The sequence below is a fragment of the Heterodontus francisci genome, chromosome 3, assembly GCF_036365525.1.
Source record: "Heterodontus francisci isolate sHetFra1 chromosome 3, sHetFra1.hap1, whole genome shotgun sequence".
In the NCBI taxonomy this organism is placed as follows: domain Eukaryota; kingdom Metazoa; phylum Chordata; class Chondrichthyes; order Heterodontiformes; family Heterodontidae; genus Heterodontus; species Heterodontus francisci.
The window spans coordinates 59,432,513-59,446,419 of NC_090373.1; the positions used below are offsets into that span (position 1 = coordinate 59,432,513).

Here is a 13,907-nt window from a genome sequence, read left to right on the forward strand (position 1 = left end):
TGGTGGTTGTAGTTGTGGTTTATTTGGACGTTTTGAAATATATTCTTCAAAAAGAGCATTGTGATCCTGTAAGTGTTGGCAATTGATGTCACAAGTGTTTTGTTCTCCATCTTGATGGATAAATTCCTCTTCCTGTTTGTTTTCCCCTCTCCCTTAGCCTTGTTTCCCTCAAGATCATATGTGCCAATCTTGAGGTGATTCAATGAGCACAATTACATATCAACTGTAATGACTTAATTCATTTTTAAGTAAAAGTTTTTATTTGGAAAATCTGCAGATTCTGTGTTTATTATTTTGAACATATATTAAAATCACAAAATCCCACATAATATTAACAATAGAAAGATTGAACACCAACTATCACATCAATGAATGGCGTTAAAGATCATTATAACAGATCCTCTCTTCACTCGATTTTCCACAGAGATTTTTCTACAGGTCAGACAAGAATCACAGAATTAGTCATGTTATAATTCTAGAGAATCTTCTGGATACCTGAAGTGTATTTCCATTAGACATCATAGAGTCATAATGGCACAGAAAGGGGCCATTCGGCCCTTCAAGTCCATGCCAACTCTCTGCAGGGCAATCGAATCAGTCACATTCCCTGGCTCTATCCCTGTAGGCCTGTAAGTTTATTTCCCTCAAGTGACTATCCAATTTCCTTTTGCAATCACTCATTGTCTCCGCTTCCATGACCATCATAGGCAATGAGCTCCAGGTTGTTACCACTCGTTGCGTAAAAAAGTTCTTCCTCTCCATCTCTTGCCCAAAGCCTTAAGTCTGTGTCCCCTAGTCCTTGTACGATCAGCTAATGGAAAAAGATTTTCTTTGTCCACCTATCCAAACCTTTCAGAATCTTCTACACCTCTATCAAATCACCCCAGCTTCTTCAACCTAACCTTGTCGCTAACATCCCTCATTCCTGGAACCATTCTGGGAAATCTTATCTACACTCTCTCTCAAGGACCCTCACATCCTTCTTAAAGTATGGTGATCAGAACTGGATGCAATACTCTAGTTGTGGCCTAACCAGAACTTTCTAAAGGTTTAGCATAACCACCCTGCTTTTGTACTCAATGCCTCTTATAAATGAAGCCAAAGATCCCGTATGCTTTATTAACTACTCGCTCAATATGTCCTGCCACCTTTTAAAGATCTATGCACATGAACTCCCCCAGGTCCTTCTGTCCCTGTGCACTCTTTAGAACTGTACCATTTAGGCTGTATCGCCTCTCTCCATCCCTTGTGACAAAATGCATCACCTCACACTTCTCTGTATTAAATTCCATCTGCTACTTGTCTGCCCATTCTGCTAGCCTATCCATGTACTGTTGCAGTCAATTAGTATCATCCTCACTGATTGCCACACCTCCAAGTTAGGTATCACTATCAAATTTTGAAATTTTACTCAGTATAAAAAAAAAGCAGTGGTCCCAGCACTGACCCTTGGGGAACACCACTGTCTACCATCCTCCAGTCTGAAAAACAACCATTTACCACAACTCGCTGTTTTCTGTCCTTAAGCTAGTTTTTTTATCCAAGCTGACACTGACTTTCCTATTCCATAATCCTCAATTTTGTTAACCACCCTTTTATGTGGTACTTTGTCAAATGCTTTCTTAAAATCCATATAGACAACAACCATTGTTATCCCTTCATCAACCTTCTCTTACTTCATCAAAACAATCAATTAGATTAGTCAAGCATGAACTAGCTTTCCCTAATTAACTCAAACCTGTCCAATTGCCTGTTGATTTTTTCCCCTGATTATTTCTAAAACCTTACTCACCACAGATGTTAAACTGACAGGCCTGTAGTTACTAGGAATGCCCTTACACCCTTTCTTGAATAAGGGTGTCACATTTGCCACTCTCCAATCCTCTGGCACCTCCCCCATATCTAGGGGAAGATTGGAAAATTATGTCAAGTCCTTCTGCTGTATCGACCCCCACTTCCTTTAGCAACGTTGGATGCAAGCTATCCAGTTTGGGTGACTTATCCACTCTAAGCATAGCCAGCCTTTCCAGTAAATCCTGCTTATCTGTTTTCATCTCATCCATTACCTCTACCATCTCCACTTGAACCGATTTTATTTTGTCAGCATCCTCTTCCTTAGTAAACACAGATGCAAAGTGCTCATGAAGTATTCTTGCCTTGCCCTGCGCCTCTAAGCAGATATCACCCTCTTTGTCCCTAATAGGCCCCACTCCACTTCTTACTACCCACTTAGTATTTACATGATGGTAGAAGATTTTTGGGTTCCCTTTTATGTTAATCGCCATTCTTTTCTCACATTCTCTCTTTACCGGTCTTATTTTCCTCTTCATGTCGCCTTGCAACTTATTGTAATAGGCCAGGTTCTTTCTTGAAGAATTCACCTGATATGCATCATCCACCCTCTTTTTTTAATTCTTTCATGGGATGTGGGCATCGTTGGCAAGGCAATCATTTGTCCCTAATTGCCTGTGGGAAGGTGGTGGCATGCTGCCTTCTTGAACCGCTGCAGTCCATCTAGTGTGGGTACACCCACAGTGCTGTTAGGGATGGAGTTCCAGGATTTTGATCCCAGCAACAGTGAAGGAACAGCAATATATTTCCAGATCAGGAAGTTGTGTCACTTAGAAGGGAACTTGCAGGTGGTGGTGTTCCCATGCATCTGCTGTCCTTGTCCTCCTAGGTGGAAGAGGTTGTGGGTTTGGAAGGTGCTGTCGAAAGAGGCATGGTGAATTGCTACAGTGCATCTTGTATATGGTACACACTGCTGCCACTGTGCGTCGGCGATGAAGGGAGTGAATGTTGAAGGTGGTGAATGGGGTGCCAATCAAGCGGACTGCTTTGTCCTGGATGGTGTTGAACTTCTTGAGTGTTGTTGGAGCTGCACCCATCCAGGCAAGTGGAGAGTATTCCATCACACTCCTGACTTGTGCCTTGTAGATGGTGGACAGGCATTGGGGAGACAGGAGGTGAGTTACTCGCCACAGAATTCCCAGTTTCCCTTGTAGTCGCAGTATTTATGTGGCTATTCCAGTTCAGTTTCTGGTCTATGATAACCCCCAGGCTGTTGATTGTGGGGGATTCAGTGATCGTAATGCCATTGAATGTCATGGGGAGATGGTTAGGTTCTCTCGTGTTGGAGATGGTCATTGCCTGGCACTTGTGTGGCACAAATGTTACTTGCCACTTATCAGCCCAAGCCTGAATGTTGTCCAGGTCTTGGTGCAAATGGACACCGATTGCTTCAGTATCTGAGGAGTTGTGAATGGTACTGAACACCGTACAGTCATCAATGAACATCTCCGCTTCTGACCTTATGTTGGAGGGGAAGTCATTGATGAATCAGCTGAAGATTTTTGGGCCTAGGGCACTACCCTGAGAAACTCCTGCAGTGATGTCTTGGAGCTGAGATGATTGGCCTCCAACAACCACAACCTTCTGCCTTTGTGCTAGGTATGACTCCCAACTAATGGAGAGTTTACCTTGATGCCACACTCGGTCAAATGCTGCCTAACTATCCAGGGTATTCACTCTCACCTCACCTCATACATTATCTTATTTTGTTTCATCATATTCTCTATCTCCCTTGTCATCCAAAGGGCTCTGGCTTTGGTTCCTTTACATTTTGCTCTTGTTGGAATGTACCTAGCCTGTACCTGAAACATCATCTCCTTAAAGATCACCTGTTGGTCTGTTACAGTTTTTCCTGTCAATCTTTGTTTCCATTTTACTCTGGCTAGATCTGCCTTATCCCACTAAAGTTAGCCCTTTTCCAATTTAAAAGCTCTACTTTACTTTAGATTGTATCATAATGTTTAGAAGAGCAAGGAACAATGATCACTCTTACCCAAGTGTTCCCTCGCAGACGCTTGATCCGCCTCATTCCTCAGCAGCTGATCCAGCAATGCTTCCTTCCTAAAATAAAAGCAAAATACTGCGGATGCTGGAAATCTGAAACAAAAACAAGAAATGCTGGATTCACTCAGCAGGTCTGGCAGCATCTGTGGAAAGAGAAGCAGAGTTAACGTTTCGGGTCAGTGACCCTTCTTCGGAACTGACAAATATTAGAAAAGTCACAGATTATAAACAAGTGAGGTGGGGGTTGGGCAAGAGATAACAAAGGAGAAGGTGCAGATTGGACCAGGCCACATAGCTGACCAAAAGGTCACGGAGCAAAGGCAAACAATATGTTAATGGTGTGTTGAAAGACAAAGCATTAGTACAGATTAGGTGTGAATATACTGAATATTGAACATCAGCAAGTGCAAACCTGAAGAAAAACAACCTGAAAAAAACAGTGGGTAAGCAAACTGAACAAACTAAGATGAAATGAAATAAATGCAAAAAAAGATTGTAAAAAATGTAAGATTGTAAAAAATGTAAAAAATTGTAAATTGTACATTTTTTACAATCTTTTTTTGCATTTATTTCATTTCATTTTAGTTTGTTCAGTTTGCTTACCCACTGTTTTTTTCAGGTTGTTTTTCTTCAGGTTTGCACTTGCTGATGTTCAATATTCAGTATATTCACACCTAATCTGTACTAATGCTTTGTCTTTCAACACACCATTAACATATTGTTTGCCTTTGCTCCGTGACCTTTTGGTCAGCTATGTGGCCTGGTCCAATCTGCACCTTCTCCTTTGTTATCTCTTGCCCAACCCCCACCTCACTTGTTTATAATCTGTGACTTTTCTAATATTTGTCAGTTCCGAAGAAGGGTCACTGACCCGAAACGTTAACTCTGCTTCTCTTTCCACAGATGCTGCCAGACCTGCTGAGTGAATCCAGCATTTCTTGTTTATGCTTCCTTCCTAGTTGGACTGAGAACATACTAGTGAAGGAATTTCTCCTGAACACAATTGAAAAATTCCCCCCCTCCTTTCCCTTTACTCTAGCATTATCCCAATCGTTATTTGGGTAATTAAAGTCCCCCCAGTATCAGTACTCTATAGTTCTTGCAGATCTCTGTGATTTCCCTGCAGATTTGCTCATCCATCTCTCACTATTTGGAGACCTATAGAATACCACCAGTAGTGTGATCGTCACCTTTTTGCTTCCCAACTCTAAACAGCTGGATTCTGTCCTTGCCCCCTCAAGGACATCCTCTTTTTCCAACACTGAATTGTTTCCCCTAATCAGTACTGCTACTCCACCTTCCTTTTCCCCTTCCCTATCTTTTCTGAACATTTTGTATCCTTGAATATTAAGCGCCCAGTCCTCACCATTTTTAGGTCATGTTTCCATTATTGCCCCGACATCATATTCCACACAGTTATGGCACTTGTAGCTCACCAACCTTATTCACCACACTTTGAGTTTACGTGCATGAATTCTAAACCTGTCTTTGTATTCCTCGTAGTCGTAGTCCTCCTTGATCTGCTCGTATCTAATATGGTACTACTTCCATCTCTAGTACTATCCAACACACTCACTCTCCTTTATGCACCTTATTCCTCTTTTCTACTTCTATATGCTGGTGCCGACCACCCTGCCAATTCAGTTCATAAGCTTTTTCAGACACTGAAGTTTTTTTGAATAAAAATCTAATAATCTATAAATATAGAGTTGCCAATTTGATTACTGCCAGAACACTGCAAAATACTTTGTGTAAGAGCTGTTGTTTTCTTTTGGGGTCTTCTGTTCAGTTTATCCAGTGAGCAGCTAAACAGGAAGGTCTCAATAGCTGATCTCAACTAGAGAATCATTAAAGATGGTGCAATTGATCTTGGTGCCTCCTAGCTTAGAGAAGAAGAAATTTGCATCTGCTCTGGTTGCTATCCAGTGATCTCTGTTGGAAGTGCAACCATATGTAACTGTTGGCTTAGTACAGGTTGAAGCTCCAGTGTGATATATTTACCTTCCCTTGTTTTCTTTATTTCCCCCCCCCCCCGCCCCCCCCCCCCCCACAATCAAGCAGCCAATATCTCTTGTACAAGTAATGGCTCCCTGCAAGATACTGCAGGGCATTTGACACCTGTAAGTCTGCATCCCAGTGTCAGCAAGGAATCGATACATTACTTTTGATGCGGATGGGAAGAAATTAGTGTGAAAGAAAAATTTATTTGTCTTGTAGCAGTACACTAAGGTGATGTGTAATTTTTTTTTTTACTCAATGTTTGGTTTTGGGATGAAAAGTAGTATTTCTGTTAAGTATTTTTTTACTCCTAGCTGTTCCTCTGAATATCGGTGAAATTATGTATTTAACCGCAATCTGTAATCTCATGGCCTGGCATATCCCCCACTCTACCATTACCATCAAGCCGGGGGACCACCCCTGGTTCAATGAAGAGTGCAGGAGGGCATGCCAGGAGCAGCAGCAGGCATACCTCAAAATGAGGTGTCAACCTGGTGAGGACCCAGGACTAGTTGCGTGCCAAACAGCGGAAGCAGCATGCAGTAGACAGAGCTAAACAATCCCCAACCAACAGATCAGATCTAAGCTCTGCAGTCCTGCCACTTCCAGTCATGAATGGTGGTTGGTGGTGGACCATTAAACAATTAACTGGAGGAGGTGTCTCCACAAATAGCCCCATCCTCAATGATGGGGGAGCCCAGCACATCAGTGCAAAAGATAAGGCTGAAGCATTTGTAACAGTTTTCAGCCAGAAGTGCCGAGTAGATGATCCATCTCAGCCGCCTTCTGAAGTCCCCAGCATCACAGATGTCCATCTTCAGCCAATTCGATTCACTCGGCGTGATATCAAGAAATGACTGAAGGTACTGGATACTGCAAAGGCTATAGGCCCTGACAATATTCTGGCAATAGTACTGAAGACATGTGCTCCAGAACTAGCCACACCCCTAGCCAAGCTGTTCCAGTGCAGCTATAATAGTAGCATCTAGCCGGCAATGTGGAAAATTGCCCAGGTATGTCCTGTACACAAAAAGCAGGACAAATCCAACCCGGCCAATTACGGCCCCATCAGTCTACTCTCGATCATCAGTAAAGTGATGGAAGGTGTCGTCTATGGTGCTATCAAGCGCCACTTGCTTAGCAATAACCTGCTCAGTGATGGTCAGATTGGGTTCCGCCAGGGACACTCTGCTCCTGACCTCATTGCAGCCTTGGTTCAAACATGGATAAAAGAGCTGAACTCAAGAGGTGAGGTGAGAGTGACCTCAAGGCAGCATCTGACCGAGTATGACATCAAGGAGCCCAAGCAAAACTGGAGTCATTCGGAATCAGGGAAAACTCTCCGCTGGTTGGAGTTATACCTAGCGCAAAGGAAGATGGTTGTGGTTGTTGGAGGTCAATCATCTCAGTTCCAGGACATCACTGCAGGAGTTCCTCAGGGTAGGGTCCTAGGCCCAACCATCTTCAGCTCCTTCATCAATGACCTTCCTTCAGTCATAAGGTCACAAGTGGGGAATGTTCAGCACTATTCGCGACTCCTCAGATACTGAAGCAGTCCGTGTAGAAATGCAGCCAAACTTGGACAATATCCAGGCTTAGTCTGATAAGTAGCAAGTAAAATTCGCATGACACAAGTGCCAGGCAATGACCATCTCAGACAAGAGAGAATCTAACCATCTCCCCTTGACATTCAATGGCATTACCATCGCTGAATCCCCCACTATCAACATCCTGGGGGCTACAATTGACCAGAAACTGAACTGGAGTAGCCATATAAATACCGTGGCTATAACAGCAGGTCAGAGCTAGGAATCCTGCGGCAAGTAACTCACCTCCTGACTCCCCAAAGCCTTTCCCCCATCTACAAGGCACAAGTCAGGAGCATGATTGAATACTCTCCACTTGCCTGGATGGGTGCAGCTCCAACAACACTCAGGAAGCTCAACACCATTCAGGACAAAGCAGCCCGCATGATTGGTACCCCATCCACAACATTCACTCCCTTGACCACCGATTCACAGTGGCGGAAGTGTGTACCATCTACAAGATACACTGCAGCAACTCACCAAGGCTCCTTCAACAGCACCTTCCAAACCTGTGACCTTTACCACCTAGAAGAACAAGGGCAGCAGTTGCATGGGAACACCACCACCTGCAAGTTCCTCTCCAAGCCACTCACCATCCTGACTTGGAACTATTTTGCCGTTCCTTCACTGTCACTGGGTCAAAATCCTGGAACTCCCTTCCTAACAGTGCTGTGGGTGTACCTACCCCACATGGACTGCAGCAGTTCAAGAAGGCAGCTCAGCACCACCTTCTGAAGGGCAATTAGGGATGGGCAATAAATGCTGTCCTAGCCAGTGACGCCCACATTCCATGAACGAATAAAAAAAGTAATGTGTTTTTAGCAAAGGGAGATAACAAAAAAAGTTATTTTCTTCTGCTTTATTGCCAAAACAGACCAAGCATGTGCACAGTTATCGTGCCTGTTTACTTTTATGGGCGTGCAATAGAGGAGGAATCCCGATTGGGTTGACTCCTATAAGATAGGATGGTATCTGATTAGATTGATCAAGCACCGTAGCATTACAGTTTAAAAGGTAATGGTTATGGCACCAGTTTATCTTCTGTATTATTTTTGTGTTGATAAATAGGAAATATGTTAAACTTACAGTGGTTCACAATAATGAAAGGTGGATTATCCTCTAGGAGGAAGCAGATCCAGTCGAATTTCCTAATGGGCTGAGAAGAAAAGAGTTATTGAAACTCTGAATTAACTATTCCATTGCAGCATGTGGTGCTGGCCAATCAAATGTAACACTGTGCAAATCCTTTGGTATCTCAAGTTTAGTGCGGAGTGGACTGGAATGAAACTCGAATGCATATGGCTTATCTTAATCACCCAACTCTGTGGAAGATAGCTACCTAGGGGACTATCACTCATGTATACAGACGTGGAAATCCTCCTTACCCTGAAATAATTACTTTTTTGTAATCCAATCCTCTCTTTGAGCTTGTATCTTCCTATGATCTGAAAACCCCCCCACACACCACCTTAAAGATTGTCCATTAGTAGCACTGGCACCTCTATGGGGATCAGGGAATTGCAGCCTCATTTTTGGATGCTGTTTGAACCCATTTGTATCATGATTCAATAATTCTGGTGTCTTGCCCAAAGTGTTTTTGAAGGAAGTTTGGTAATTTTTTTTGATTGGATCATAGCTGAATTTATTAGTGCAGTGAGGTGTCTTGGAAGCTGCAAAGGAGAGATGGAGGAAAATTTATAGGAAGGAAGAGACTTTGTAAGTGACTTTGGGCGGCACAGTGGCGCAGTGGTTAGCACCGCAGCCTCACAGCTCCAGCGACATGAGTTCGGTTCTGGGTACTGCCTGTGTGGAGTTTGCAAGTTCTCCCTGTGACTGCGTGGGTTTCCGCCGGGTGCTCCGCTTTCCTCCCACCGCCAAAGACTTGTAGGTTGATAGGTAAATTGGCCATTGTAAGTTGCCCCTAGTATAGGTAGATGGTCGGAGAATGGTGGGGATGTGGTAGGGAATACGGGGTTAATGTTGGATTAGTATAAATAGGTGGTTGTTGGTCAGCACAGACTCGGTGGGCCGAAGAGCCTGTTTCAGTGCTGTATCGCTTTGATATAATGGGGAATGTTAAGTTATTGGAAAATGAAAACAGAAGAACAGTATTCATCACAAAAAGGATACTTAGTCGAAGTTAAATCTGTTGAGGTGACAAGTTCTAGTCTAACTTGGTGTTTATGTGGGCGTGAGTTAATCTTTTGTACCAATGCCAAGTTTTTCAGACTTTAATGTAGCCAGACTGATTAACCCTTACGGTAATTGTCACAACAGTTGCTCTGCTTGCTTCAAGTAGCTCCTTTATTAAAACAGCCTAGCGCTAATAAAACATTGAACAATAGAAATTTTATTTTTATAAGGAGTATCATAATTGGGGAAAAAAAGGATTTTTCATACTGATCTATTGAAGCAAGGGTTGAAAATGTAACTGATGATACAGCGATTAGATTGATTCCTTAATCCCATGTTGGTCTTGCTCTGGTTTATGGAATCCACCTCCGCTCTGGCTTGGCATATATAGGAATGAAAAGGATGGTGAACTGCATTCAATTTAGCCAACTGCTGATTCAGCTCATTCTGATAGTGAAATGCTGGGCTTAAACAAATAGGGAAAATCTTATTTTTTAAAAATTTAAACAAGGGCAGTCATTTGCCTAGCAATTACTATGTATCTAGGAGCTATCATTCTGCCAGGCAGTCATCTATAAATAATAATCTGCTGCAGTGATGTAGACATGAGAGCTGCAGATCAGTGTCCCACTTGCCAACATCTTGTTTTTGCTTTCTGGGCTGGCGTCTCTTCTCCCAGATTGATACTTCAATTTTAACCATTTTAGGGTCTGGATAGATGAGGGATGTCAGTGCTGAGCAATGAAACACCCTTTTGTTTCTTGCATCCAGAATGCTCATCAGGCTTCCCCTTCTGCTGCCTTTACAATGTATCTTAACCCCACTCTTAGGAACTATTCACACACTGTGAAATTTCCATTACCATAGTAACCATAACCATCTTTGTATGCCTTTCATCTCATCTGTCCTGGGTGGACTTAATCTCAGGTTCCTGAGGTGAAAGGAAAAGGAAAATTTTATTTGCTGTAGGAATTAATTTCATTTGCATGAGCAAAGTCATATGCTAATTTGGAATATCTAATTGACTAGAGTTTGGGTTCCATCACTGTTTTGCATTATATGTCCCTTTGTGTACATAATTTTGTGTGAATTAAATAGCAGTAATTGTAATTATTGTTCATGACCACAAATTAATTTTGATTACACCTCTGTTTAGTGTTTTGTGATGTTTTACTACATTAACTACTTGTTATCTCACTAATTTAATTGTATCTCCTCCTGTGCTGATCTGTTGCAGTCCATTCCATCCTATGATGAAATTCAAAGGAAAGTGCACCAACTTGCTGAGTTTCTGGACATGCCTCGTTTTCCTGAAATAACTGAGAAGTGTTTCCTCCATCCAGATATACTTTGTATTAAGTATTTGATAGAAGCTAACTTGCCAGGTAGACTACCACAAATACATCACCAAAACAGTACAGTACAATTCAGAACCAAACATGTGGGGTAGGGGAAGGATAATCAATGTAAAGAACTTCTCCCACCTACCTCCTACCACCAACCCAACATCTGCTCCTCCCGCCACCCATCAAGTCGATTTTTTTTTTAATGTTGAAACTCCTACAAAGGAAGAGTTTTCCAAAGTTTTTGTTCTTCGCATGAAGTCTCCTATTTGTTAGGTAGTTGCTCAGCTGGCAGGTTCTAGACCTGCCAAGCAGCATCGCCATAGAAAATACAAAAGCAAAATAGTGCAGCTGCTGAAAATCTCAAATATAAATAAAAGCAAAAAATGTCTGAAATGCTCAGCAGATCAGGCAGCATCTGTGGAGTGCGAACAAAGTTAAGGTTTTAGGTCCATGACCTTTCTCAGAACCGGAAAACATTAGCCATGTAACAGGTTTTAAGGAAGTATGGAGGCAGGGAAAGTGAGGAGGGGAAGAAAGACGAAAGGGAAGATCGTTGATGGGGTGGAAGATGGGAAAGATTAAATGACAAAAGGGATTATGGCGCAAGGCAAAAGGGGATGGTAATGGGAAAAGTAAAGCAACAAAAGACTGGTCTAGAGGCAGTGTAAAGGGGAACAGCAGAATCTTTACTAACAGCTGCTGCCCAATGAAATGGGGACAGTGGTTATGATCTGAAATTGTTTGAAAGTGTTGAGTCTGAAGGCTGTAAAATGCCGAATCAAAAGATGAGGTGTTGTTCTTCGAGCTTGCATTGAGCTTCATTGTAGCGGTGTTGGAGGTTGATGACGGAGAGGTCAGAGTAGGAATCGGCAGAGAATTAAAATCACAGGCAACTGGAAGCTTGAACAGAGGTTTTCCGCAGATTGGTCACCCAATGAGTGTTTGGTCTGCCCAGCGTAGAAAAAGAGACCACATTGTGATCAGAGAATATAGTATACTAAATTGAAAAAAGTACGAGTAAATTGCTGTTTGTCCTGGAAAGTGTGTTTGGGGTTCTGGATGGTGGGAATGGAGGAGGTAAAAGGGCAGGTGTTGCATCTCTTGCCCTTGCATGGGAAGGGGAGGGTGTATTGGGGGTGGTTGAGGTGTGAACACTCCCTTCAGAATGCTGATGGGGGAGGGGAGGAGAAGATGTTTAGAAAGTAATGAACATTGCCATTCTGTCTGATTACTGACTGAGCTGATACTCAAAGTTAGCTCTGCATCTCTATGCTGAGTCTGGATCCTTAAGATGCATGTCTCACGGTGGAAGGGAAGAGGAGTTAATAGTTTTATTTAACCTTATTTATGTTGGGATTACATTCTTTATAAAATAATTAATTCTTGTACAGTGAGAGTTAAATGAGTGGAGAAGAGATTTTGAAGTACTTTCAAACATAGTACTTCACCTTATAAAAACTTCCCTTTACATATATTTATTACTTTACAAATAAGGTGAAATCCAGTCTCTTAGGAAATGCTATCCTTAATACTGTTATATGATATCCTGTGCACAAATACAAATAGATGTAATTTCAGTCATGTAGATGGGTTAATAATTATACCAACATCCCCTAAATGTTGTTTACTCTATTTGATTTCGTTGCCACTGATCTCGAAGAAAGCCTTACTGAGCGATCTAATGATCTCTGTGGCAAAGACTTTGCCCCTCTCACCGTGCAATGGATTGTAGTGCAGTTAAATGGGATTCCCAGCATGGAGCTGCAGTTAAGTCATCAAGCTGTGCAAGCAGCCAATGTTATTAAAGAATTCTCAAAGACAGTCAACCAGGAAATAAAAGCACTAAAATCGTAACACTTTGTTAAAATTTGACATCAAGCAAAGTAAAGTTTGGACATGCACATGGGGTGAAGAGAAGAGCTGAAAGATCATGAAAAAAACATTTTAAATAAAAATGTAGTTTAAAAAAAATATCCAGTAATTAATCATAATGGAGACATTTAACAACACTCCATAAATATAAAATTACTTTTTCAGGGCCAGATCTGTTCTTCAGCAATAGTTAGAACAAGAACAAAGAAAATTACAGCACAGGAACAGGCCCTTCGGCCCTCCAAGCCTGTGCCGATCCAGATCCTCTGTCTAAACATGTCGCCTATTTTCTAAGGGTCTGTATCTCTTTGCTTCCTGCCCATTCATGTATCTGTCTAGATACATCTTAAAAGACGCTATCGTGCCCGCGTCTACCACCTCCGCTGGCAACGCGTTCCAGCCACCCACCACCCCCTGCGTAAAGAACCTTCCACGCATATCCCCCCTAAACTTCTCCCCTCTCACTTTGAACTCGTGACCCCTAGTAATTGAATCCCCCACTCTGGGAAAAAGCTTCTTGCCATCCACCCCGTCCATACCTCCCACGACCCTGTACACCTCAATCAGGTCCCCCCTCAACCTCCGTCCTTCCAATGAAAATAATCCCAATCTACTCAACCCCTCTTCATAGCTAGCGCCCTCCATACCAGGCAACATCCCGGTGAACCTCCTCTGCACCCCCCCCAAAGCACCCACACCCTTCCGGCAATGTGATGACCAGAACTGCACGCAGCACTCCAAATGCGGCCAAACCAAAGTCCCATACAACTGTAACATGACCTGCCAACCCCCGCACTCAATACCCCGTCCGATGAAGGAAAGCATGCCGCATGCCTTCTTGACCACTCTATTGACCTGCGTTGCCACCTTCAGGGAACAATGGACCTGAACACCCAAATCTCTCTGTACATCAATTTTCCCCAGGACTTTTCCATTTACTGTATAGTTAACAATAGGCTAACAATAGTAGGGGATTTCAACTTACCTAATATCAAATGGGATAGTCTGGGTGTAAAAGGTTTAAAGGGGGAGGAATTCTTAAAATGCAAACAGGAGAGCTTTTTGAGCCAGCATGTAGAAAGTCCTACAAGATAATAGGCTGGACCTAATCCTAGGG

The 13,907-nt window shown here is 42.6% G+C and overlaps 1 protein-coding gene across 2 annotated transcripts in view; it reads left to right on the forward strand.

The window, feature by feature from the left end:
- The window catches only part of taf1b (TATA box binding protein (Tbp)-associated factor, RNA polymerase I, B), a 104,338-nt gene that overhangs the window by 65,999 nt on the left and 24,432 nt on the right, over nt 1-13,907 (forward strand). For both annotated transcript variants that reach the window (XM_068022485.1, XM_068022490.1), the window contains exon 9: nt 10,810-10,957. In XM_068022485.1, coding sequence (XP_067878586.1) covers nt 10,810-10,957 — 148 coding nt within the window. The remainder of the gene's footprint in view (nt 1-10,809; nt 10,958-13,907) is intronic.